At 42.4% G+C, this 23,823-nt stretch overlaps 1 protein-coding gene and 1 long non-coding RNA gene across 3 annotated transcripts in view; both read left to right on the forward strand.

Annotated features, from left to right (window-relative positions):
- The window catches only part of LOC105838994 (ADP-ribosylation factor-like protein 4C), a 77,974-nt gene extending 55,744 nt beyond the window's left edge, over nucleotides 1–22,230 (forward strand). Inside the window, exon 4 of one of the 2 annotated variants that reach the window (XM_036286504.1) lies at nucleotides 19,783–22,230. In XM_036286504.1, the coding sequence (XP_036142397.1) occupies nucleotides 19,783–19,979 (197 nt within the window). In that variant the 3' untranslated portion in view covers nucleotides 19,980–22,230. Of the gene's footprint in view, nucleotides 1–19,617; nucleotides 19,709–19,782 lie in introns of those variants that run through there. The other variant, XM_036286505.1, reaches the window with a different exon arrangement.
- On the forward strand, nucleotides 18,704–19,483 carry LOC118645459. Its single transcript, XR_004963147.1, has 2 exons — nucleotides 18,704–19,060; nucleotides 19,334–19,483. It is a non-coding gene; the product is annotated as an uncharacterized LOC118645459 (long non-coding RNA).
- Nucleotides 22,231–23,823: the final 1,593 nt, after the last annotated feature.

Here is a 23,823-nt window from a genome sequence, read left to right on the forward strand (position 1 = left end):
CGCGACCACCCGAACCATAGTTACGTCTATTATAACTTAATTTCTACAATCGGAAAAACGGTCACCCATCCAATTGTTAGTCGCCATTGCTTGACTTCAAAGATCATACGCGGACTAACATTTCGTGATAATCCATGATGAGTACTTTATGTTTACGAATACATATTTGTTATAAATCAGTTCAATAGATGTCAGAAAGATGAAACGTGTATAGTTAAATAATAGATTTATAAATAAATATACAGTTGTTTTACCGATTTTTACAGGGAGCGGTGCACTTGCACACGGTTCAAATGGACACGGTGCTTTTGGACACATATTTTGCGCACCATTCATTTGCACACCGTTCAGTTGCACACTGTTCATTTGCACATCGTTCACTTGGATATAGTGAGAAATAACTATGCCGAGGGCATCCTACCGACGGGGTGAGTGCGGAAGGGGGGCCAAATAAAGGAAGGGGTGCGCAACTGAACGGTGTACAAATGAACGGTGTGCAACTGAACGGTGTGCAAATGAACGGTGCGCAAAATATCGTATCCAAAAGCACTGTATCCAAATGCACTGTGCCCATTTGAACCGTGTCCAACTAAGTGCCACCTTTTTTACATGTGCAAAATAAAATGTGAAATAACTAATTAAAATATCTGTTTTTGATCTATTTTTCTGATAAAACTAAATTATATAACTATAAAATATTAATAGTATTAATTAAATAAAATATTATATTAATTATTAATAAGTGTTGTTTAGTCAATTTTTTAATAATGATCATTAGTTACTGGAAGTTTTTGTTTACATATGTGTGTTACGTTTTGATTACGTTTATATAAATTAGTAAGAAATAAAAACATAAAATAAAAATTATTATATTTGTTAACATGTCTAACTAACATGACCAAAATTTGACGTTAAAATGGCTTGTGTTTGCTACCTGGGAATACGATATGGGTATATCACAATCTAATATTGTAGTAATATCACTAAAATATTACAATACGATATATCACAATGCATTATTAGTATAGTATAGTACTATACAATGTATAGTAATATTACTAAAGTATTACAATATATCGCAATATTTTAGCAATATTTTTGTAATGTCACATTGTAATATATCGCAATACAATAGTTAACAATATTTCCGTAATGTTACATTGCAATATATCGCAATGCACTATATCATCAAAATTTCTGTGATATTACATTTCCGTTATAATATTATTGAAATATTATAATATTACTGTGATATTATAGCAATATTATATGCTGTATGGGTTATAATTTTAGAAACAATTATGTTATTTCTTAACAAGCACGGTTACCCTTCTGCAATTAAAAAAACGGTCTCCTATCCAACTATGAATCACTGTCAACGTTGCTTGACTTCGAAGATCGTATGCAACCTAACACTTCGTGATGATCCATGAACACTTGATGCTCATGAATACATATGTATTTGTTACAGATCAATTTAATAAATGTCACAAATATGAAATTTGTAGTTAAATAATTCTTTTTCAAATGGGTTAGTTCTCATTTACTACATTCTTTTATTTAAAAAAAAAATATATTTATAAATAAGTATAAATTTACAGTTTTTTTTACTGATTTTTACATATGTGAAATAACATGTGAAATAACATAAAACATGTTTTTGCTCTGTTCTGATAAAGCTAAAACTATATAATTATAAAATATGTTGTAAGCCGATTACAACTATATCTATTAAAATTGCGACACGCATCTTTCGAAAGACGTTGCAAGAAGCACCTCTTTCGAAAGACGCACAAGAATCCGCCGCGCTCACGGAAGTCCCGAGTAACTTCCGTGAGATTACAACAGCGCGTTCGGAAGCAGTTCGTATCGCCCTAGAAATAGGTCCTACGCTGCAAAATCAAACCGCAAGACTACCGCGTTCCGATGTCGAAACGCTTAGCCTCGCGGAAGCTACCGACGCCCGGTCACTGGCCCCCGAAATTGCGCCAGATATCATAATATATAAACGCGACCACGCCGTGACCGAGCGGAGAGTATCATAACAGCGACCGAGCATCGTCGCATACCGTAAACCTTATCGCGAGTGTTACATGACATCAACACAGCTGATTATAAGCGCAAGAAACAGAAATAAAGACAACGAACAAGCACGTAAGAAGCGTCTTCTTTTCTCTTATACACCGAGCCGAACCTTCACCCTTTGGGTCCCAACCCTTCAGGCAGAACGATCCCAACTACCGACGGGAAAGATTCCCAAAACGAGCAAACGCTCACAACAAAATTGATGGCAGCGGGATTCAAGAAGCCGTCAAGAACAAGAGACATAGAAAAAACGGATAGAAGAAACTGAAACTAACAAAGGACCAGCTAATCCAAAAACTCGAAGGAAGCACAATCTTGCGAGAAGACCAGCCGACAGTAAGACGAGCTGAGACAGCACCATCGTGTTATTCAGTGCGCGAGTGCAAAGATCTGTGCCAACGCGTCACTACACGGTGCTAAGTGTCCTTGAAGAACGAGCTTCCCTGCCGGGGAACGGAACGGCCAACTAGCCAACGAGAGGTGGACCACAACAAGGGGCGACGACTAGACAACTGTAGACTACGAGGAAAAGCAACACATCCTACTATAACGCCGTACGCGCCAGTCCATCCAGCGAGCTGACCTACGACAACCGCCATGCGCGCCGTTCTACTAATGTAAGTCAGAATTGTAACAAATATTTGCGCACTCATTGTAATGTCCTGTGCGAAGGGCAACGCGACCGAGAAATAATCATACAGCAGAAAATTGACACCGCGCGAAAAAACGAGGCAACGCGAAGTTTATCCGCAAAAGAAAACGCCTGTCAAAAAAAAGAGATTTTTTTTAATACGCGCCATTCAATACTACAGTATCAGCGAATAAAACTTTGATTCAAGTACAACGCTCTAGCACGTACACACGCGACCGCGATAAGACGCTTAGCCGTGCGTAATCCGACTCCACCGATAATACTCGGGAGACGACCGCGAGACAGCATGCGAGACAGCACTGTCTCGAATAATTCAAATAAATAATTAATGTCCCAAAACGGAGACAGCCCGCGAAACGAAGGCCAGCAGCCCTCGGGAGAAACAATAGATTCTCCAGAACACGAGGCAGTAGGCATAGCGGAAACCGCGTTACGCGATATACGAGACGCGACGCAACACGCGCTACGTGTTATAAGCGACCGCGGAACACACGTCGTCACCGAACGGGGAACCACAGCAAACGCACGCGAGTTTAGTTTCATAAGCGCCGAACGTAATACGACGCGTGACTTAAACGGACGAAATCGGACCGACAATCGACTGACATCCAGTCCCACAACAATGGCTCACTTTCCCGCCGAAGCGTCCGGAAATATACCACGAAATGAAGTTGAAGCATAAATATTACGACTTCATAATTCTCTGCATGAGGAAAATGACCATGCAGAAGAACGACCGGCACAGAGGATAAATCCGAACCTCCCGCCACGAGAAACAATGTTATTGCATGATGTTATGCATGAACTACGCGACCTAAAATTTCAATTAGGTTTAAGTAGAAGAGATCCGGGTTATCAGAGAAGGACGGAAGCACCCCTGAGACCCCAAAATTTTCACGATCACGCCTTAGATTTGTCGTACGGACGGTCGAATAACGACATTAGAAATCAGCGCGGATCGACAGTAAATTTTCTGAGTATGAAAGAAGCGCGAAATATGACACCGGACATCGACGGCACACAGCGAAACCGCGTCCGCGAATTTATTAACGCCGGTACATACGCGATGAAAAACATACACCCAGCCGACGGACATACCCTGCTAGAAGCCATCCTATGCACGAAATTTAAAGGGAAAGCAATGATGGACTTCTACACGCGCGATGTATACAGCTTCGAACAATTGAAAAGAGAGCTCGAAAATGAGTACCTTTCCAAACGGAGCACCGCACATCTGCAACAAGAGTTTAACTCGCTCAAGCAGAAACCCGCGGAAAGCGCGCAGGAATTCAGACGGCGAGTGGACCTGCTCGCCATGGAACTATATGAATCCATGGAGGAGGGCAAGAACCACACTATCGAACAACAGAGAGCCATCCTGGAAAATATTAAGGAGCAGGCCCTGTACAACTACCAGATCGGTTTGCACGAAGACATCAAACTCCTGGTACGCGCCCAGCGATACAGAACGCTGCAGGACGCGATATCCGGCGCCAGTGCCGAAGAGAAAGTAAGGGAACCTAACCGAACTCGGAAGGAAGACCCTCGCACCGTCCCCAAGTACGCACGGAATATTCTGCAATGCGGAAAGTGCGGCAAGAATGGGCATGACGGGCGAGAATGCCGCAGCAGCCGATACGCTAACCGGTTTGAGTTACCGCGACCGGAGGAACGGCCTCGCGTAAACACAGTGGAACTATACTGACCATTGCAAAAGGGCAGGCCACACCCGAAAAGAGTGTTGGTTCCTTCACGGTCGACCCAAGAAAAAAGACAATGACCACCGGAGCGAAAAGCCTAAAACTATGAAAAGGATAGAAAACGGCAAGCGAGCGAGCAAGGAAATAAAAATGATTAAGCATACCGAGACAGCGAGCAGCGACGAGAGCTCGAGCGATGACGCAAGCTCCTCGCGCACAGCTGATGCGTATCGTGTGACATACGTGAAGCATGCACGGGGCAGCGACACTGGCCTCGACATGATTACACTGCCCGTACGCGAAGCAGAGCGGGGCAAGATTGAGTTTCTGTTTGACACCGGCTCAACCGTGTCATTAATAAAATTAAAAACATTGAAGGGACAAACCAAAATCCGTGATGAACACATCAAATTGACCGGAATAACCGGGCATTCTATTATGACACTAAGAAGAACGTCCGTGAACGTGGTAATGCACGACAAAAAAATCAAGCATCCGATGTACGTCATACGAGACGATGCCCCAATAGTATATGAGGGCATACTAGGAGCTGATTTTACAAGAAAAAATAATGTCACATGCAACTATAGGACTAAAACAGTAAGATTAGGCGACACCGAATTCAAACTGTACCCGTACCGCCGAGTCACTCTGCAGCCACGGAGCGAGACGATAGTGCAAGTCACAGCGAGTGTAAACACCCTAGGAGTCATCAACTCCGAGGAGATGGCACCGGGAGTATTCTTAGGAAGCTGCCTAGTAGAACCCGAAAATCACACGTGCCCAATAAGTATTATAAATACAAACGACAAAAAAGTCGATCTACAATTACCTCGTGTCGAAATTGAAAAAATAAATATAAACAACGCACCGGATATCGGAGTTCATGCGCAAGGAGGTGAACTACCTAGGCCACGTAATCACCGAGGACGGAATTTTACCCGATCCCAAAAAACTGGACGCCGTGGAGAAATTTCCCACCCCTACAAAAGTAAAGGACGTGCAAGCGTTTATTGGACTAGCGGGGTACTACCGAAAATTTATTGAAAATTTTTCAAAAATAGCGAAACCCTTAACAATGCTAACAAAAAAAGGGGAAAAATTCGCATGGACGACCACGCAACAAAATGCGTTTGACACACTCAAAATAAAATTAACTACCGCACCGGTATTAAAATATCCGGATTTCAGTGAAGAATTTCTCGTCACTACCGACGCGTCAGATTACGCGGTAGGAGCGGTGTTATCTCAAGGCACCGTCGGCCAAGACCGCCCGATCGCTTACGCAAGCAGAATAATGAATCGAGCAGAACAGAATTATAATACGACCAAAAAAGAATTATTAGCGATCGTATGGGCCGTGAAACATTTTCGACCATATGTATACGGCACAAAATTTAAGATAATTACGGATCACAAGCCACTCGTATGGCTATTTAATGTGACAGATCCAGGATCTCGTCTGATAAGATGGAGACTCAAGCTCGCCGTATACGATTACGAGATAATACACAAGGCAGGCAAAGGTAATACCAATGCCGATGCGCTGAGCCGACACCCCGTAATAGAAGACACGGAGCACGTAAATACCGTCGAAGATAAAAACTGAGAGGAAGAAGAGGAAGAAGAAGAAACAACAAACCGGAAATACACGGAAAAAAAAAGGAACAGATATTATATGAATATCACGACGCTCCTCTAGGAGGGCATCAAGGAATCGCACGTACGCTAAAAAGGATACGATTGGACCATAATTGGCGAGGAATCACGAAAGATGTGGAAGACTACATCGCAAAATGTGAACACTGCCAGAAAAACAAATTAAAAGCAAAAACAAAGATGCCTATGGTGATAACGGATACCCCCAAAAAACCATTTGAAAAATGCGCTATGGATATCGTGGGACCATTAACGATAACGACCACAGGAAATAAATATATCTTGACCTTCCAAGATATTCTTACGAAATTCAGCAAGGCGATCCCGATAGAAAGTCAGGATGCGAATACAGTGGCACGAGCATTTGCCACTGTTCGGAATCGCGTGGAATGTCTCTCGTTTCGTTGGGACGCTCGGAGAGTGATATGCGGCTCGATCATATTCGTGGCCACGCGAAAGACGGGTGATCGCGAATGCGTGTTTAAGAGATGTACGGAGGTAAACCCGGCACGTCCGGGCGACGCGAAGACGCGTGAGCAGCCAGTCTGTCTCCGATCGACTTACAGGCACGTTGCAATCTTCGATTGTTGGTTCACGTGAACTTACAATCAAAAAAATTACTTTCCGGACGAGCACTTGCTCTCGGTCGCGACAGTGCGCAACGACGTCATTGCACACTTACGCAACGTCATTTCTTCTGTTGTTTTTGTGTAAATTTGAAGTGTACGTTATTAAGATTAATTATATGTTAGTTTTTATTTGTGTGTAATACACTGCGTAATTTCTTGCACAACCCTGCCTCCCTTCCACGACGTTCACGCGCTATCGAAACAGCCTCTGACATTTTTTGGTCCTTCGAGCCGGATACTTGTTCGGCGTCTTCGCGACGATTATCGCTGTGTGCGCGAAGAGACTGTTGTGTGTGCGTGGTGTGCCTGTTCTGCCTATCCTGAGTCAACGTGAAACATGAGTATGGACGTGGAGGGCCTCCTTCGAGGTCAGATCGAGCTGCAAGGTCGGATCGCTCGAGCGAGCGACAATCTGAGAAGAATCGGGTCGGCTAAGATCACGGTGGGAGCGGTGGAGTCGCGTCTGCAGCTGCTCGATTCAAATTGGCGAAAATTCGAGGCAGCGCATGACACACTGATGTCCACCTACTGGAAAACGGTGAGCTCTTTGGATTACGTCACAAAGGACTTTTTTCGAACAGTCGAGGAGAGTTACCTGGAGCAACGAGGTTCGTTCCTAGATCTCCTGCAAAACTTGCGAGCAGCGCCCGATCCGGTCACTGCCCCCGTGGCACCCGCTGCGGAGGGGCAGTCACGTCGGTCGCTGCCGCGCATCAATCTGCCACGTTTTTCGAGCGTGTTTGAGGACTGGCCGACATTTCGTGATCTCTTCAGGTCGATCGTGCATAATGACTCGTCACTCTCTAGCGTCGAGAAACTTCATTACCTGAAGACAAGCCTCCAAGGCGAATCGGAGCTGCTCGTCCGTAACATAGCCACGACCAACGAAAACTACGCTCGCGCGTGGACGACATTGTCAGGCCATTACGAAAATAAGCGGCTCCTCGTTCGGTCGTGCTTTGCGTCATTTACCGCGATACCCCGCATGAAAGCAGAATCCGCGCAGGAGCTAAAGCGTATTTTTCATGGAATGATCTCCACGAACGACACCTTGGAGGGCATAGGCAGGCCGCTGACGAACTGCGTCGACTTGTTCGTGCATCTCGTAGTTGAGATGCTCGACCCGCAAACGCGACGTGATTGGGAGTCGTCCATTCGCGAGACGGCCGATCCGCCTTCGTACGAGATGCTGAGGACGTTCCTTGAGGGTCAACTGCGGACCTTGGAGGCCGTCAACTCGTGTAAATCGGACACGAGAACCGCGAGCAAGGCGACTGCGTCAAGTCGCTCTGCTAAGTCATACGTTGCGCAACGGTCCGGCAATCGCAAGGTGAGTTGCCCCCTCTGTCAAAAGGATCATTACATCCTTTTCTGTGACGAATTCAAAAAGGAGGACGCTAGAGCGAGGAAGGAGTTCGCGACCGCGAATAAACTTTGTATAAACTGTTTCGGCAATCACGCTCTCGTAGAGTGCCAATCCAAGGTCAATTGCTTGGCCTGCAAGGAGAGGCACCACACATCAATCCACGACGCGTGCACGGGGTCGCGGGCTGCGACGGTTGCCTCGATGCATATTCGCCGTCAGCACAGGCGCACCGCGGTGCTGCTCGCCACCGCGCGGGTTGACGTAGCGGACCGGTTCGGCACGCGCCATCCGGTTCGCGCCCTCGTGGATTCGGGCTCCGAGGTGTCGCTGGCTTCGGAGGCACTCATCCAACGCCTCCGGCTTCCACGGACCGCGGCCAGCGTCAGCGTGTTCGGGGTGGGCGGCCAGCGGAGCGGAATCGCGCGCGGTGGGGTGTCACTTCACCTCTTCTCCCGAACGGGCGACTTCTCGGCGAGAGTCCCCGCGTTGGTATTTCCTCAGATCACGGCTAGCGGATCACGAGCCGATACGCAATACCACACCTGGCCGCACGTTCAAGGACTCGAATTGGCCGATCCGGACTTCCTGGCGGCCGACCCCGTCGATCTCCTCCTCGGCGCGGACGTCTTTGCCACCATCGTCGAGGAGGGGCTCCGCAAGGGCGGCCCGGGCACGCCGGTCGCTCAACGGACTGCTTTCGGCTGGATACTCTCTGGTGTCGTTGGCAAGGACGACTCCGACAAGCGCGCGTCGTCTTTCCAATGTCGTGTCAATGACGAGTTGACGGCCCTGGTCAGGGGATTCTGGGAGCAGGAGGAGCCGCCCAGGGCGCCGCCGCGGTTGACTTCCGAGGAACAGACGTGCGAGGAGCACTACGCTAGCACGCACAAGCGTGAGTCAGACGGGCGCTACACGGTGCGTCTGCCTGTTGCTCAGAAGATGCCGGTTCTCAGCGAGACTAGGAGAACCGCGATCCGCGTCTTCCACCACATGGAGCACCGCTTCCGAGGAGACACGGATCTTAAACACAAATATCACGCGTTCATGAACGACTACGAAGTGCTGGGCCACATGTTACCGGTGCCATCCGTGGCCCAGGGAATGGAAGGGCTCTGTTACCTGCCTCATCATGGCGTCCTCAAACGGGTGGATGACTCGGTGAGGCTCAGGGTCGTCTTCAACGGTTCCTCGGAGATCGCCTCCGGCGATTGCCTCAATCGATGCTTACTGACGGGACCGAACCTGTTGCCGCCACTGCTCGACGTGTTACTGCGCTGGCGAACCCACCGGTATGCCATGTTGGCCGACATCGAGAAGATGTATCGCCAGGTGCGAGTGCACCCGGACGACCGGGACTTGCAGCGCATCGTGTGGAGGAACCGGGAGGAAACACGTCTGCAAGATTACCAGCTGGCCACCGTGACGTACGGGCTGGTATGCGCGCCGTACTTGGCGATGCGCACGTTGAGGCAACTAGCGGCCGACGAGGAGCACCGATTCCCGCTGGGCGCTGACGTCCTGCGGCGGGACTCATACGTCGACGACGTCCTGACGGGGGCGAATACCTTGGAGGAGGCGCTCATCATCCGGGGTCAGCTAATTGACCTGTGCATGGCGGGCGGCTTTCCCCTTAGGAAATGGTCGGCGAACGCTCCGGCCCTGCTGGCCGGAATCCCGACGGAGCACCAGCAACCGCTGGCGGAGCATGCGTGGCAGTGGTGGCACGGGCCACCCTGGCTGGCTGACGCGACATTGGAGCCGCCGAGCAGGGCGCTGGAGGACACGGACCCGCCGGAACAGCGCACTCGGGCGAACGCCGCGAGCGCGGAGCCTGCCGATGACGACGCATTGCTGCGGTTCTCGTCACTGCACCGGCTGCTCCGTGTAACGGCATGGTGCCGTCGGTGGCTGAGCGCCTTGCACACGCGACGCTCAGCCCGTGTTTCGGGGGCACTGACGAGCCAGGAGCTCGACGCGGGAAGACGGGCCTGGATCCGAGCCACGCAGACCGCGTGGTACGTCGGGGAGAGGAAGGATGTGGCTGCACGCAGGTCGCTGCCCTGCCGTAGCCCGCTCATCGCCCTGAACCCGTATCTCGACGAGGAGAAAATTCTCAGAGTCGGCGGGCGCTTGAAGCACTCGCTTCTCGGGCACGACGAAAAACACCCGGTCATCCTTCCGAAGGAGTCGCACTTTACGAGCTTGGTGGTTGACGCCTGCCATCGCCGAACTCTGCACGGCGGCGTGCAGCTCACGCTGGCATGTCTCCGCCAGCGCTATTGGGTACCTGGTGGAAGACCGCTTGCCAAGCGGATCATCCATCGGTGTCTTCCATGCGTGCGTTGGCGGGCGGCGACGCCTACGCCCGTCATGGGCAATCTACCGGAGCCACGGGTCAGGCCCTCAAGGGCATTTCTACACACCGGTGTGGATTACGCGGGGCCGGTCATGCTGCGCGCAAGCAAGGGCCGGGGTCAGAAGGCCTACAAGGCCTTCCTGGCGATCTTCGTGTGCCTCAGCACGAGGGCGGTCCACGTGGAGGTGGTCTCCAACTACACGACGGAGGCCTTCCTAGCGGCCTTCCGCCGCTTCGTTTCGCGCCGAGGGCTGTGCCAAACGATGTGGAGCGACCGCGGAACGAACTTTGTGGGGGCGGACGCGCAGCTGCGGGCCCTTTTTCGAGCCACGAAATTCGGTGACCAGGGCATCTGCAGCGTTCTTGCCGGCGAGGGGGTCGAGTGGCGCTTTAGCCCGCCTTCGGCCCCCCACTTTGGTGGCCTGTGGGAGGCCGCCGTGAAGTCGGTGAAGCATCATCTTCGCAGGGTCATAGGGGACAAAACCCTGACCTTTGAGGAGATGGCAACGTTCCTTTCACAGGTGGAGGCAATCCTCAACTCCAGGCCATTGCAGGCCCTGTCGGACGACCCGGAAGACTTGGCCGCATTGACGCCCGGACACTTCCTCGTCGGGGGGGCATTCACCGCCGTTCCCGAGCCGTCGCTCACCGAGGAGCCAACGAACCGTCTTTCGCGCTGGAGGGAACTGCAGCAAATGCGCGACCACTTCTGGGAGCGATGGTCGCGCGAGTACCTCCAAACCCTGATAGCGCGCGCAAAGTGGAGGAAACCAGCTGTTAATCCTCGCGTTGGAGACCTGTGCCTCATCCGAGGCGAAACGTCGCCACCGAGCAGGTGGCCATTGGCGCGGATCACCGAGTTGCATCCCGGAGATGATGGACAGATTCGCGTGGTCACCGTCCGGACCGCGAGCGCGACGCTCAAACGGCCGGTTGTAAAGCTCGTGCTCGTGCCCGGAGTCGATGCCGAGTCGGCCCTCGACGAAAGCACTCGCACTCCGCTTTGCAAGGATTCGGCGACGATCACTCCTGCCTCATGACCTCATTTCTTCCAGCACAAAATACATAGAGGTCGCGAGGCCAGCATGGTCTACTGGTGGACCGGTCTCTCTCCGTGCCGATCCGCGAGCGCGGTTTCGTTAGCTACAGCTAACGAGGCGGGCGGCATGTTCGGAATCGCGTGGAATGTCTCTCGTTTCGTTGGGACGCTCGGAGAGTGATATGCGGCTCGATCATATTCGTGGCCACGCGAAAGACGGGTGATCGCGAATGCGTGTTTAAGAGATGTACGGAGGTAAACCCGGCACGTCCGGGCGACGCGAAGACGCGTGAGCAGCCAGTCTGTCTCCGATCGACTTACAGGCACGTTGCAATCTTTGATTGTTGGTTCACGTGAACTTACAATCAAAAAAATTACTTTCCGGACGAGCACTTGCTCTCGGTCGCGACAGTGCGCAACGACGTCATTGCACACTTACGCAACGTCATTTCTTCTGTTGTTTTTGTGTAAATTTGAAGTGTACGTTATTAAGATTAATTATATGTTAGTTTTTATTTGTGTGTAATACACTGCGTAATTTCTTGCACAACCCTGCCTCCCTTCCACGACGTTCACGCGCTATCGAAACAGCCTCTGACAGCCACTAAAATAATTTTTGAACATGGAATACCAGAGAAACTACTCACAGACCAAGGTACGAATTTTACAAGTGAAATTTTCAAGAACGTATGCAAATTGCTAAAGATCGAAAAAATGCAGACTACTGCATATCACCCAGAGAGCAACGGAACAGTGGAAAGATCACACCGGACTCTGGCAGAATATTTGCGTCACTACATAAATACCGATCAAACAGATTGGGACGAGTGGCTACCGTACGCTATGTTTACGTACAATACGACACCACATACCGTAACCGGGCTCACCCCCTTTGAATTGATATATGGACATAGAGCGACTTTACCTACAGCCCTAAACCAACCGCCTAGACTGACATATTCCTACGACGACTATGCGCAGGAGCTACGAGAAAAATTGCGAGCTTCAAGCAGAATAGCAAAAGAAAAGGCACAAGAAGAAAAACAAAAGGCGAAGAAGCAATACGATAAAAAATCAAAGCCAGCAATTTTTAAGGTCGGAGAAAAAGTTCTACTCTTCGACGAAACCGTAAGACGCGGCCGATCGAAAAAGTTAGACGCAAAATGGATCGGACCGTATAAGATAATCACGAAAAATAACGATGTCAACTATATAATAAAAATGGGACGAAAAACTATACGCGTACACGCGAACCGATTAAAACTATTCATAGAAGAGTAAAAGGACTCACCAAGTAGTAGATCCGGGTACCGCTTCAGGAAAAGTCACAAAATAATCCAAATAATCCAGAGCACAAATTATAATAAAAAACTAAGTAACTATAGCACTACACAAACTATACATCACTACTAAGCAATTAAAATAAAAGATACTACGAAGCAATTAAAACATACTATACTACTAAGCAAAACGAAAAATTTTTTTTTATTTAAGCACTACAAGCTAGTACTACACTACACACACATAAAAGAGCAGAAAGCAAGGCGCCAGTTATTCTTCGTCCCCCGCATCGGGAGAAGCATCCCGGACGAAGTACTGCGCTACCCGCACATTAAAATCGGGGTCCATTTTCCCCTCAGAATCAGAGGAGGCTTCCAGCTCCTCTATTACACGATTGAAAAAATATAAATTCGGAACCAGTTCTGGCACATCTGGCTCCGACGAACTATCCAACGGAGAATCGGGACGCTCGTCCTCCCCATCCGACTCCTCACCAGAAAAATTGTCTAAAACATCGTCCTCAATCTCCTCATCGTCCATGAGAAACTCCCCCGCATTCTCGACGAAGTCCTCAAAAACACCAAAAACTTCCCCTTCGTCAGGAGCGAAATCGTCCAGCGCGATAACCCCTGAAACAGGCGACGGAGGCGGCGACGGCACTAGAGAACGCATATTTAAAATAATAATTCTTCGCGACACGCACAGAAGAAAATCAGTCTAAGACTAACTCCAACAAAGACTAAAAGTAATCAACGCCACGATAGCCCACGTGGAGACGTTGGAACAAACTATCCAAGAAAACGAAAACGCACTGACGACACTCCTAGAGAAAATACAAAACCAAAACCTAATACATAACAGACGATACGACTTGGAGGAACATTTCACAGTTCTTAACGCTCTGACGAACGATCTACTACAAGACGCGTCCGACATTATCGAATATCTAGCATATATAAAAGAGGGAATACTTCACCCTAAAATCGCGAATATAGATCAAATAATGGAAGCTCTCCGTGAGGCTAGTCTAACCTGGCCCCAGGGACTCTACCTTCCTACAGGTATGCGAAATCACGACTGGTAAAAATAGAAAAATTGATTAACATCAGCGCCTATTGCGACATAAAAAACATGTATACGATACTTAGATTTCCCTTAGCCAGCCTACCGATCTATAGACTTATGCGGATAATAGCGTTACCGGTGCATAATCATCTAAACATTTTCTCATCTGTAAAAACGACTACAGAATATCTAGCAATAGACGCGGAAAAACAAACGTACCTAACTATCAGCGAAAGCGACCTGCAAGGATGTAATAAAATAAACACCGAACATATATGCGAGGCGACGCATGCGATAAATAAGATAAACACAAATGCGATCTGCGAAGTACAAATGTATATACACAATCGCAACTTACACTGTAATATAAACCATATCATAAGCGAACGCGCAATCTGGATTAAGACTCACGACTCTTGGTTGTACTTCACAGCAAAACCCGAAGAAATTAGTATAAAATGTCTAGACCACCCCGAAGGTAAAGAAATGATAAACAATACCGGAAAAATAATTATAAACAAAGATTGCAAGATAGTAACAATTGAACTAATTATTAAACCACACAAAACTCTCAGTTCTAAAATCCTAGACACATACATGCCTAAGATAAATATTACAATGATACAGGAAATTTCCTTAGATAACCACACAGATAGTATACACTTGAGAAAAATTTCCGACAACCCACACGATTTTGGACACCTAAAAATGAGTATAGAAAAAATTAAACAAGAACTGGAGAGTGACCAAGAGCCGTTCTTCCGAAAAAAACAATTCATATATCTAATGACAACCAGCGGCGTTACCGCCTTAATCATAATAGCCATCATGATTTACATAATATATACAAAACAAACTAGCAAACCATCAAGGCCTAGCAAAGCAGGTTGTCATCTGAGAACAAAGTTGTAAGCGAAAACATCGCACCCTCGTTTTCTTATCTAACGGGGGAGGGATGTTGTAAGCCGATTACAACTATATCTATTAAAATTGCGACACGCATCTTTCGAAAGACGTTGCAAGAAGCACCTCTTTCGAAAGACGCACAAGAATCCGCCGCGCTCACGGAAGTACCGAGTAACTTCCGTGAGATTACAACAGCGCGTTCGGAAGCAGTTCGTATCGCCCTAGAAATAGGTCCTACGCTGCAAAATCAAACCGCAAGGCTACCGCGTTTCGATGTCGAAACGCTTAGCCTCGCGGAAGCTACCGACGCCCGGTCACTGGCCTCCGAAATTGCGCCAGATATCATAATATATAAACGCGACCACGCCGTGACCGAGCGGAGAGTATCATAACAGCGACCGAGCATCGTCGCATACCGTAAACTTTATCGCGAGTGTTACGTGACATCAACACAGCTGATTGTAAGCGCAAGAAACAGAAATAAAGACAACGAACAAGCATGTAAGAAGCGTCTTCTTTTCTCTTATACACCGAGCTGAACCTTCACCCTTTGGGTCCCAACCCTTCAGGCAGAACGATCCCAACTACCGACGGGAAAGAATTCCCAAAACGAGCAAACGCTCACAACAAATATTAATATAATTATAAAATCGTAATTTGTGGTAATTTTTTTAAAAATTTCTACAAAAAATAATATTTATATAAAACAATAAAAATCCTATAAATTTTTATTTTTATTTATTTTATAAGTATTTTATAAATAATTTATAGTAATTTTATAAATATTTTTAGATATTTATATAAATTTTTTCCGCCACGGTATTATTCATAACATTAAATTAATAACAAAGTTAGTGTAACATTATTAATCATATAAACGTTGCAACACATGACATACACATGATTAGTAGGCCATATTCAACAGAAAAAACAGATTCCTAGACCGAAGACAGAACCAAAATCATATTTTTTTAAACGCGCAGAGATGTAATTATTTCGATCAATATACGCGTATACATATAACACAAAAATATAAATATGAGCAAAATATAAAAATTGAATAATTTATATGATAACATAATTCGTATTATAAACACATGAAAAATATTTTAATTTAAGGGAGGGTAGAGTTTATTGTGGCACGGGGTGATTGGTGACATTAGTAATCTTCAGTTCTAGTAGTTCCATAGTTACAAAACTTGACCAGAAAAGAGATAGAAGGTCAATATGCAAAATGCCAGATGGCGGTCTGTGTCTTCCTTTGTTTATGTCGCGACAGAAATGCTTTAATGTGTGAGCTCTCAAAATACACATAAAAATCAACATTTTCTGTCGTGGTTTGTTCGGGTTACAGTCTATCAGAGGATTGCAACGTCCTTCGGCTGCTGGTTTAGTGTTTGTGGTACTGTTGTGCATTTATTTAGCCCAAATCCTGAATTTTATGAGTTTAGGTTAAGAACCTAGAGACTTATGTTAAACAATAACCTTGCGGGTTAGTGGTGACAATATTTGGTGAGGTTATTTATGACACTTCTAAATTTCTTAAAAATGATATGAATGCAATACATACTAAAAATACATAACAATTTTGTAGAAATAATTATTGCTCGATAACTTTTTAGTATTATTATTTGTTTATGTAATTCAATATCGTCTGTGTATAAAACAATCATAAATTCAATATTTATAACTAATTATATTACTGATTTTGTTACTAATTGTGTTATAGCCATTGTAAAAACGTATAAATGAAAAACAACAAAAGGCACATGGACTGCACAACAAGATATGGCAGATGCAATCAAGTTACCAAACATTTTTATTTTTTGTAACAAAAAAAAATTTTTTTTAATTTTTTTATTTGCATTATGCACTTTTTCTTGCGTAAAAATACATCCCCTTTAACTAATGACTTTATTATAGCTCTTTGAATCCTATCTTTCGGTAAATTTTTCCATGTCACAATCAACCAATTGGATGTCACAACACTTCCGACGGGTGAGTTAGCTGTGACATTTGCATTGTCTTGTTCAAGTGTTTGTACATTACAGTTGCAGATGAACAAAAAAAACTTTGGAGTTTCTGAAAGACCAAGAACTGATTTTTCAAATGATAATGTTATCTGACCAGTTAGACCAATAGCTTAGTAGATATACGCAATTTCCAAAAAGTGTCACGATAAACACTGCCCTCTCTTATACCTCTATAAAATTATTTAAAAACATTTAGATATTATTAAATATTTATAAAATTATGTTGTAACGTTTAATAATATTTAATACACATGTGCTTCATGTTTTTATAATATTAGGACAGTAATCCCACATAGAAATGAAACCTCCAGTAGACATCCATTGGACGTCTGTCATGAAAGTTTGAACTTCCAGTGGACGTCCATTAGACGTCCAATACAGAGCCATTGGAAATCCATAGTTCCGCATTGCGTACGTCCATTAGACTTCCATTGGACGTTGTCAAGGATGTCTACTGGACGTTGTGTGGATCGTTGATGGAAGATTCATGCAGCCTCGATAGATGTTTGACGGATGTTTCGTGGATCATTATGTATAAAAAAATATATTCTTAACAAAATGCAAAAGTACCTTTATTCAAGAATATTTTATACTTAAAATTAAGTATAAATATTTCTTGATTAAATGTATTATTATGTTTTTTATAAATATTTTTTTGAACATATCATTTTTCTTAAATAAAAGTTTTTATTTTGTCTTTCTTATTTTTATCAATCTTTTTTACAGAGTGATATAGTTCACCAGTCTTATATTATATGTCGATGGCAAAATCTTACTTCCTTCTGCGCTCTTGACTAGCCCCTTTTATTCACCTAAAAAGTGCATTTTATTTACAAGAAACACACGCCACGTAACGGCGGGAAGATTTTACAGAGCCTCGGTGGATGATTAACGGACGTTTTGTGGATCATTAGTAGAGGAGCTTCGATTCCACGAAAGCGTCCGTCAAAGTCCGTCCATTAAGGCTCCGTGAAGCCTCTACTAATGATCCACAAAACGTCCATCAGTCGTCATCAAGGCTCCGTAAACTCTCTACCAATGATCCATGAAACATCCATCAGTCGTCCATCGGAGCTCCGTCAAACCTCTATTAATTATCCGCGTAACGTACATAATGGAAAATCTTTTAAGATGTTTGACAGAAATTTATTATAGAGGTAAGATAGATCATCTATCTGACTGTCACCATGGAAGTAAATATCCCACAGAGCTATGGAAGTTTAGTCGATCTCTAATGGACGTCCATCTGACTTTCATCGTGGAAGTAAACTTCTAATGAAGCCATGGAAGTTTACTAGATCTCTAATGGACGTCCACTGGATGCTAATTTCTATGTGGGATATCTAAAAAATGTTTATCAAACGTTATGTCATAACGTTTAATAACATTTAAATAATATCTAAGAAATATTTTTTTAATATTTTGATAATATTAAGACAGCAATATTATTAAGTAACATTTTAAAAACGTTGATCAATGTTTTTTGCTTACTGGACTATTTGTATTTATATAATATAAAATATATACCTATATATATAAATACGTGAAATTATATGTATATATACAGGATGTTTGGTAAAGATTTATGCAATTTTTATAAACAGGTAGAGCGCATTACACAGTTATTGATTACACAGGTACACAAAAAAGTGGTGTTTCTTTTTGAAATTAGGAAAAAATAAGCCAATTCAGCAATTCTGACTTTGGATTTAAATTCAGCGAGTCAAAATACATAAGAATTAATTAGTTTGGTTCGCCGAACCAACCACTTTTTTGTATGCCTGTGTAATCAACAACTTATTAACTATTGCAAAAATTGCAAAATAGTAAAGGATTTTTCTTTTCAGTTTAATGCGCTCTACCTGTTAAGATTGCATAAATCTTTACCAAACACCCTGTATATATATATATATATATATATATATATATATATATATATATAATATGTGTGTATATATATATATATATGCATAATGTAGATGTACAGCCCCATACACCACATCGTTCAAAAAGCTTTAATTCTGAAAGGTATTTGGCAGTGTGCTGTGTGGGGCATCAGTAAAAAACTGTAAAACCTTGTATTTATTTATGAAAATATAAGTTAATTATACGTATTTCATACTTCTGTCAATATCTATTGAAATGACCTATAACAAATTTATGGATGCATAAACATGAAGTATTTGTGGATCATCACTACGCGTTAGGTTGCGCATGATCATCGAAATCAAGCAATGTCGATGATGACAGACACTTGGATGGGTGACCGTTTTTACACAACACCAGAAAGTTTCAGGAAGTTTTCAGAAAGTTGTCAATGAAATATAAAATATTTCAAAATAATATTTCGGACATATTTTAGATGTATAAAGTGTCTATTTTCATGTACAAAAATGTATCTGAAATATTTCTGAAAAGTTTCAAAAATATGTTTCCGATTTATTTTTGAAGATTTCAGAAATATTTCAAATACATTTCTGACATTACATGAAAGCGGACATTTTATGTATCTGAAACATGTCTGAAATGTTTTTTTGGAAATATTGCATATTTCATTGACAGCTTTCTGAAAAATTTCTGAAATCTTTTAATGCGGTGTGGAAAAATAGTTAACCTTTCATATACACACACTGGGTTACCACCCATAATTTTCTGACCCCTAAAAATTCAGCGCTTCGTACCTGTTAAATACCGCAATAAAAAGAAAAAAAACTCAAAAACTGCAAAATATTTCTTTAAAAGCAAAATATCGTAATTTTTTAAATATAAAATTTCTTAAATTTTAATAATCAAAAGTATATAAATACTTTCTATAAATATTAAAGTTAATTCATGAATTTTTTCAGAATTTTAGTATAAATATTTTAAAAAATACAGCTGTTTGAAAATTGCCATGGGTGGCAACCATTCAATGTATGCAAAGGTTGAAAAAAGAAATGCGAAGGTTTAAGAAGACATTTAATAAAATTAACGATTTGCTTCGTTTCGTTAAGAAGTTTTCTATCATATAGGTGCAAAAGAAGTTGGAGAATTGGAAAAGCATTTGGGAATATTGGAACTAGCCGGAATGCCGGGCAGCGCTTGTATTCGTGTGCAACCGGCGTGCGCTATTACAGGCGAAGGACTTCACGAAGGCTTAGACATGCTGTACCAACTGATCTTGAAACGACGTAAGCTGGCTAAACTAAATCGGAAACGGGCCAGGTAGGCCAGGGCTTCGGAAGACTGCACATGCGTCTTCTGATATTGTCGATCACGGACAGCCTCCCCTTTGGCGATGCTTTCCACAACTTCTACCTTATCCTCTCTTTCCAATGTGATAAGGATGTAGTACATTGACATGAAAGAAATGAATAATGACCACGAAAGGTTGCGATCCCTTGGACTGTCATTCTCTGTGAGATGATGTTACAATTACTGGAGCTTGCATCGATTTTTAGATGTGTGTGTGTGTGTGTGTGTGTGTGTGTGTGTGTGTGTGTGTGTGTGTGTGTGTGTGTGTGTGTGTGTGTGTGTGTGTGTGTGTCTGTGTGTGTGTGTGTGATTGTATATATAAATATATGCATATGGATATGACAAAAAATATTGTAGAAAAGTGGAGTTATGATTGTTAGGTTGTTGTATACAAAATTTTTTACTAAAAATTGAGATTATTGATCTAAGATCATTCCATTTAAATTAAAATGTGTCAATCAGTATATTATCCTCTGTAATTGTTTTCTTTATGATTAATTGAAAATAAGAAGAATATAAATAGTGTTTAAAACATTTACAATTTTTTTTATTATCAAAGAATATTGATTTATCATATTGATCGAATTCACAAATAAATTTACAAGTTTGTGAAATAAATTAGACATAATGTTGTATATTTTTTAGTATTAGTTTTCTGCTGAGTTAGATTTATTTTGTATGCAACAATGTAACGTTTAAAATGATCTTAAATATAAATGTGTGATGATGCTAGTCGACTGACAATGAGAAAAATTTATTGTTGCAACAAAGAAAAAGTCGATGCGAAAATGATATAAATGTAAGTAAATAATTGTAAATAAATTGAGAAAGTTGTAATTTCATGCTGCTATAAATTTTAAACGCAGAAATATATTAACACGAGCAACGAAATTGATCAACGTGAAAAAAATTTGTGACAATATAAATTGTCACAAAATACTTAGCAAAATCAGATATTATTATTGCGAAAATTAATTACTGCCGTATTTTTTAAATACAAAGTAACACAGCAATGTATTCCTTTTATACACACAAGTAATCAGATGCTGTAATTTTATAAAATTATATCTTTATTATCTTATAAGTTTATATTTTTTTCTAATAAATTTTTCTTCATTTATTAGATACATTAGATATTGGACGAAATTTATTATTAAAGAAATGTATTTGTTAGAAAGTCCAACACGATGTAGTTTTATTAAATTTGTTTTAATTAATAAAATTATTTTGTTAAAAAACATTAATAAATCAATATACTCTGCCAGCATACATGGGCTGCGTTTCGAAATTTACTGCCAGTACTAAAAATCTATAGTATACGTATATTAACGATAGATTTTCAGTACTAATAGTGAATTTCGGAATACATTCATGGTAAGCACCATACGTAAATAGAAAGTACTATACGTGGCAAGCACGTTACTATGACATGCTAATTTGTTGTACATTACTTCAATAATGCCTAGACTTGTATTTTTACTATCGGTTATCTTATCTATACGGAATTTGTTATAATTATGGACGACAGAATTGTCTTGTATTGCGCTAGTGCAATAAGTTAGAATGAGACTAAATATATTTGTCTTATTCTAACTTATTGTACCAGTGCAGCAGTGCAGAAATAAAAAACAAACCTCATGAATAACAGTGTACGTTACGTAATAGTGACATATCAACTGGTTTGAAACGTGAAGCTGGTCACACACACTTTTCGTAAAACGTGACAGTAAGGTTTCGACCAATCACGTACTCGATTCAATTGATTACAGTTACGATCGCTCAATCCACTGTGTGTCCTCCTTTAAATTAAAATATTTTTTATGTGTTTATAATACGATTTATGTTATCATATAAATTATTCAATTTTTATATTTTCCTCGTATATATTTACATTTTTGTGTTATTTTCTCAATAATTATTATCTCGTTATTATTCTCGAAAAAATGTATCTTTTTTTAGCTTTCTATTTACCTTCGTAATTCGCTATTCGTACTTCATAATTCGTGGAGATTCGTTCGATGTTTGGGGAGATTTGTCATTTGCTACATCATTGTATCTCACTTCAGTTTCACAATTACTGTTAGTCACAATGTATTCCTAGTTGTGCTATACTTTTTATCAAAATTGGTGACTAATTTCCATTCAATTGTAACGAGGTCGGATACGTAAGTCTGCTCGGATAATGACTCGGTTTATAAATTATAAGATTACGGCATAGAAAAAAAGTTTTGTTTTTGTTTTGGAAAGATTAATTTTATTTGTTCTTTTCTTTTAGTTTTAAGTATGCTGATTTATAAGTCTTTCATAATTACCACTTGATAAGGGCCCAAAGCCAGGGCCAAAACGTTGTGATAAATTGTAACGAATCAAATAAATGCCAGTTGAGTCGACTTCTAAAATCTCTACCGCTGTGTAAATCTGATGAATTTGGGGGATGCCGGAGTACAAAAATTTGTTTTTAAACTAAAAACTTCAGCAACAATTCAAGTTGTGTAAATGAGTGCATTGTCATGTAATAGAAAGAAATCTTTTTTACCAATTATTCTGATCGGAACTGAATTCTGTAACTCCATTCTGTCATCCACTTTTTGGATAAATGTATCTAATACCCAAGTAATAACAAGAAGTTACAATTGTGCCTTTGAAAACGAATTTTTTATGAATCATGCCTTGCGGAAATATGATGAGCATGGTTTTTGTCTTCGATTTCGTCATTCGAACTTTTGTTGATTTTGGTTCACTAGCGCTCAACTATTTGGCATTTTGTCGTTTTGTCGAGGCTTTTATCGAGAGCATCATGATTCGTTGTTCGTAATTTACTAAGTTTAAAATTATATTTAATTATAGCTCTATGCCCCATGATTATTTTTTTACATTGCAAAAAATCTCAATAAATTCAAAAGTTTGTTACTTATTATTAGTACAAAATGATCGTAACTGATTGAAAAAATTACTGCTTACAGCTGAAAATATTCTTTAAATGATTATTCAGGAGTAGGAATAAGGAGGTGGTTCTGACTACGGGGCTCCGAGGGGGGGTGAGGGGCGGGGGGGTATTTGCGGGGAGGGGTATGACGTCACGGGGGGGTATGACGTCACGCGGGGAGGGGGATGACGTCACACAAACGGATGCCGCCGCTTATCAGTATAAACATTTATATAAACAACATGCTAGTTGTAACCTGATATAAACAAATACCGGTCGGTAGCCGCTTATCAGTATAAACATTTATGTAAACTACAAGTCAGTTGTAACCAGAAATAAACAATAACTTGCCGGTCACCGCTTATCAGTATAAACATTTCTAAGAAAAATGATATGCGAGTTGCAACTTGATATAAACAATTAGGCCCTGCGGCTAGAAGTAGTAATTAGGTATAAACAATTTTTATCTATGGTTCTTTCTGTCGCTTATCAGTATAAACATTTTCTAAGTAAAATAATATGCGAGTTGCAACCTGATATAAACAAATTTTTAAGAATATTTATCGTACGGAGCGCCGAATCGTCGGCAGCTGATAAATTTATTCGACAGCTCTTGGAATAGCTATAAACAAAAATCGCTGACCATATCCGGTAGCGGTTTGTTATAAACAAATTTTTTATCGCGACAAGGAGCGCCGAACCGTCGGCAGCTAATAATTCGACACGTTTCTTCCTGTCGCGGTGTTATCTCCCTGCTTAGCGCTCTTGTTAGAGGTAGCGGCTCGTTATAAAGAAAATAGCGAATGTTTATCGCACGGAGCGCCGAACCGTCGGCAGCTTAAATTTCTAGATAATAAATCGGTAGTGACCACCGGCAGCTAAAATATCTAAA

The sequence above is a fragment of the Monomorium pharaonis genome, chromosome 5 (genome assembly GCF_013373865.1).
Source record: "Monomorium pharaonis isolate MP-MQ-018 chromosome 5, ASM1337386v2, whole genome shotgun sequence".
Taxonomy (NCBI): domain Eukaryota; kingdom Metazoa; phylum Arthropoda; class Insecta; order Hymenoptera; family Formicidae; genus Monomorium; species Monomorium pharaonis.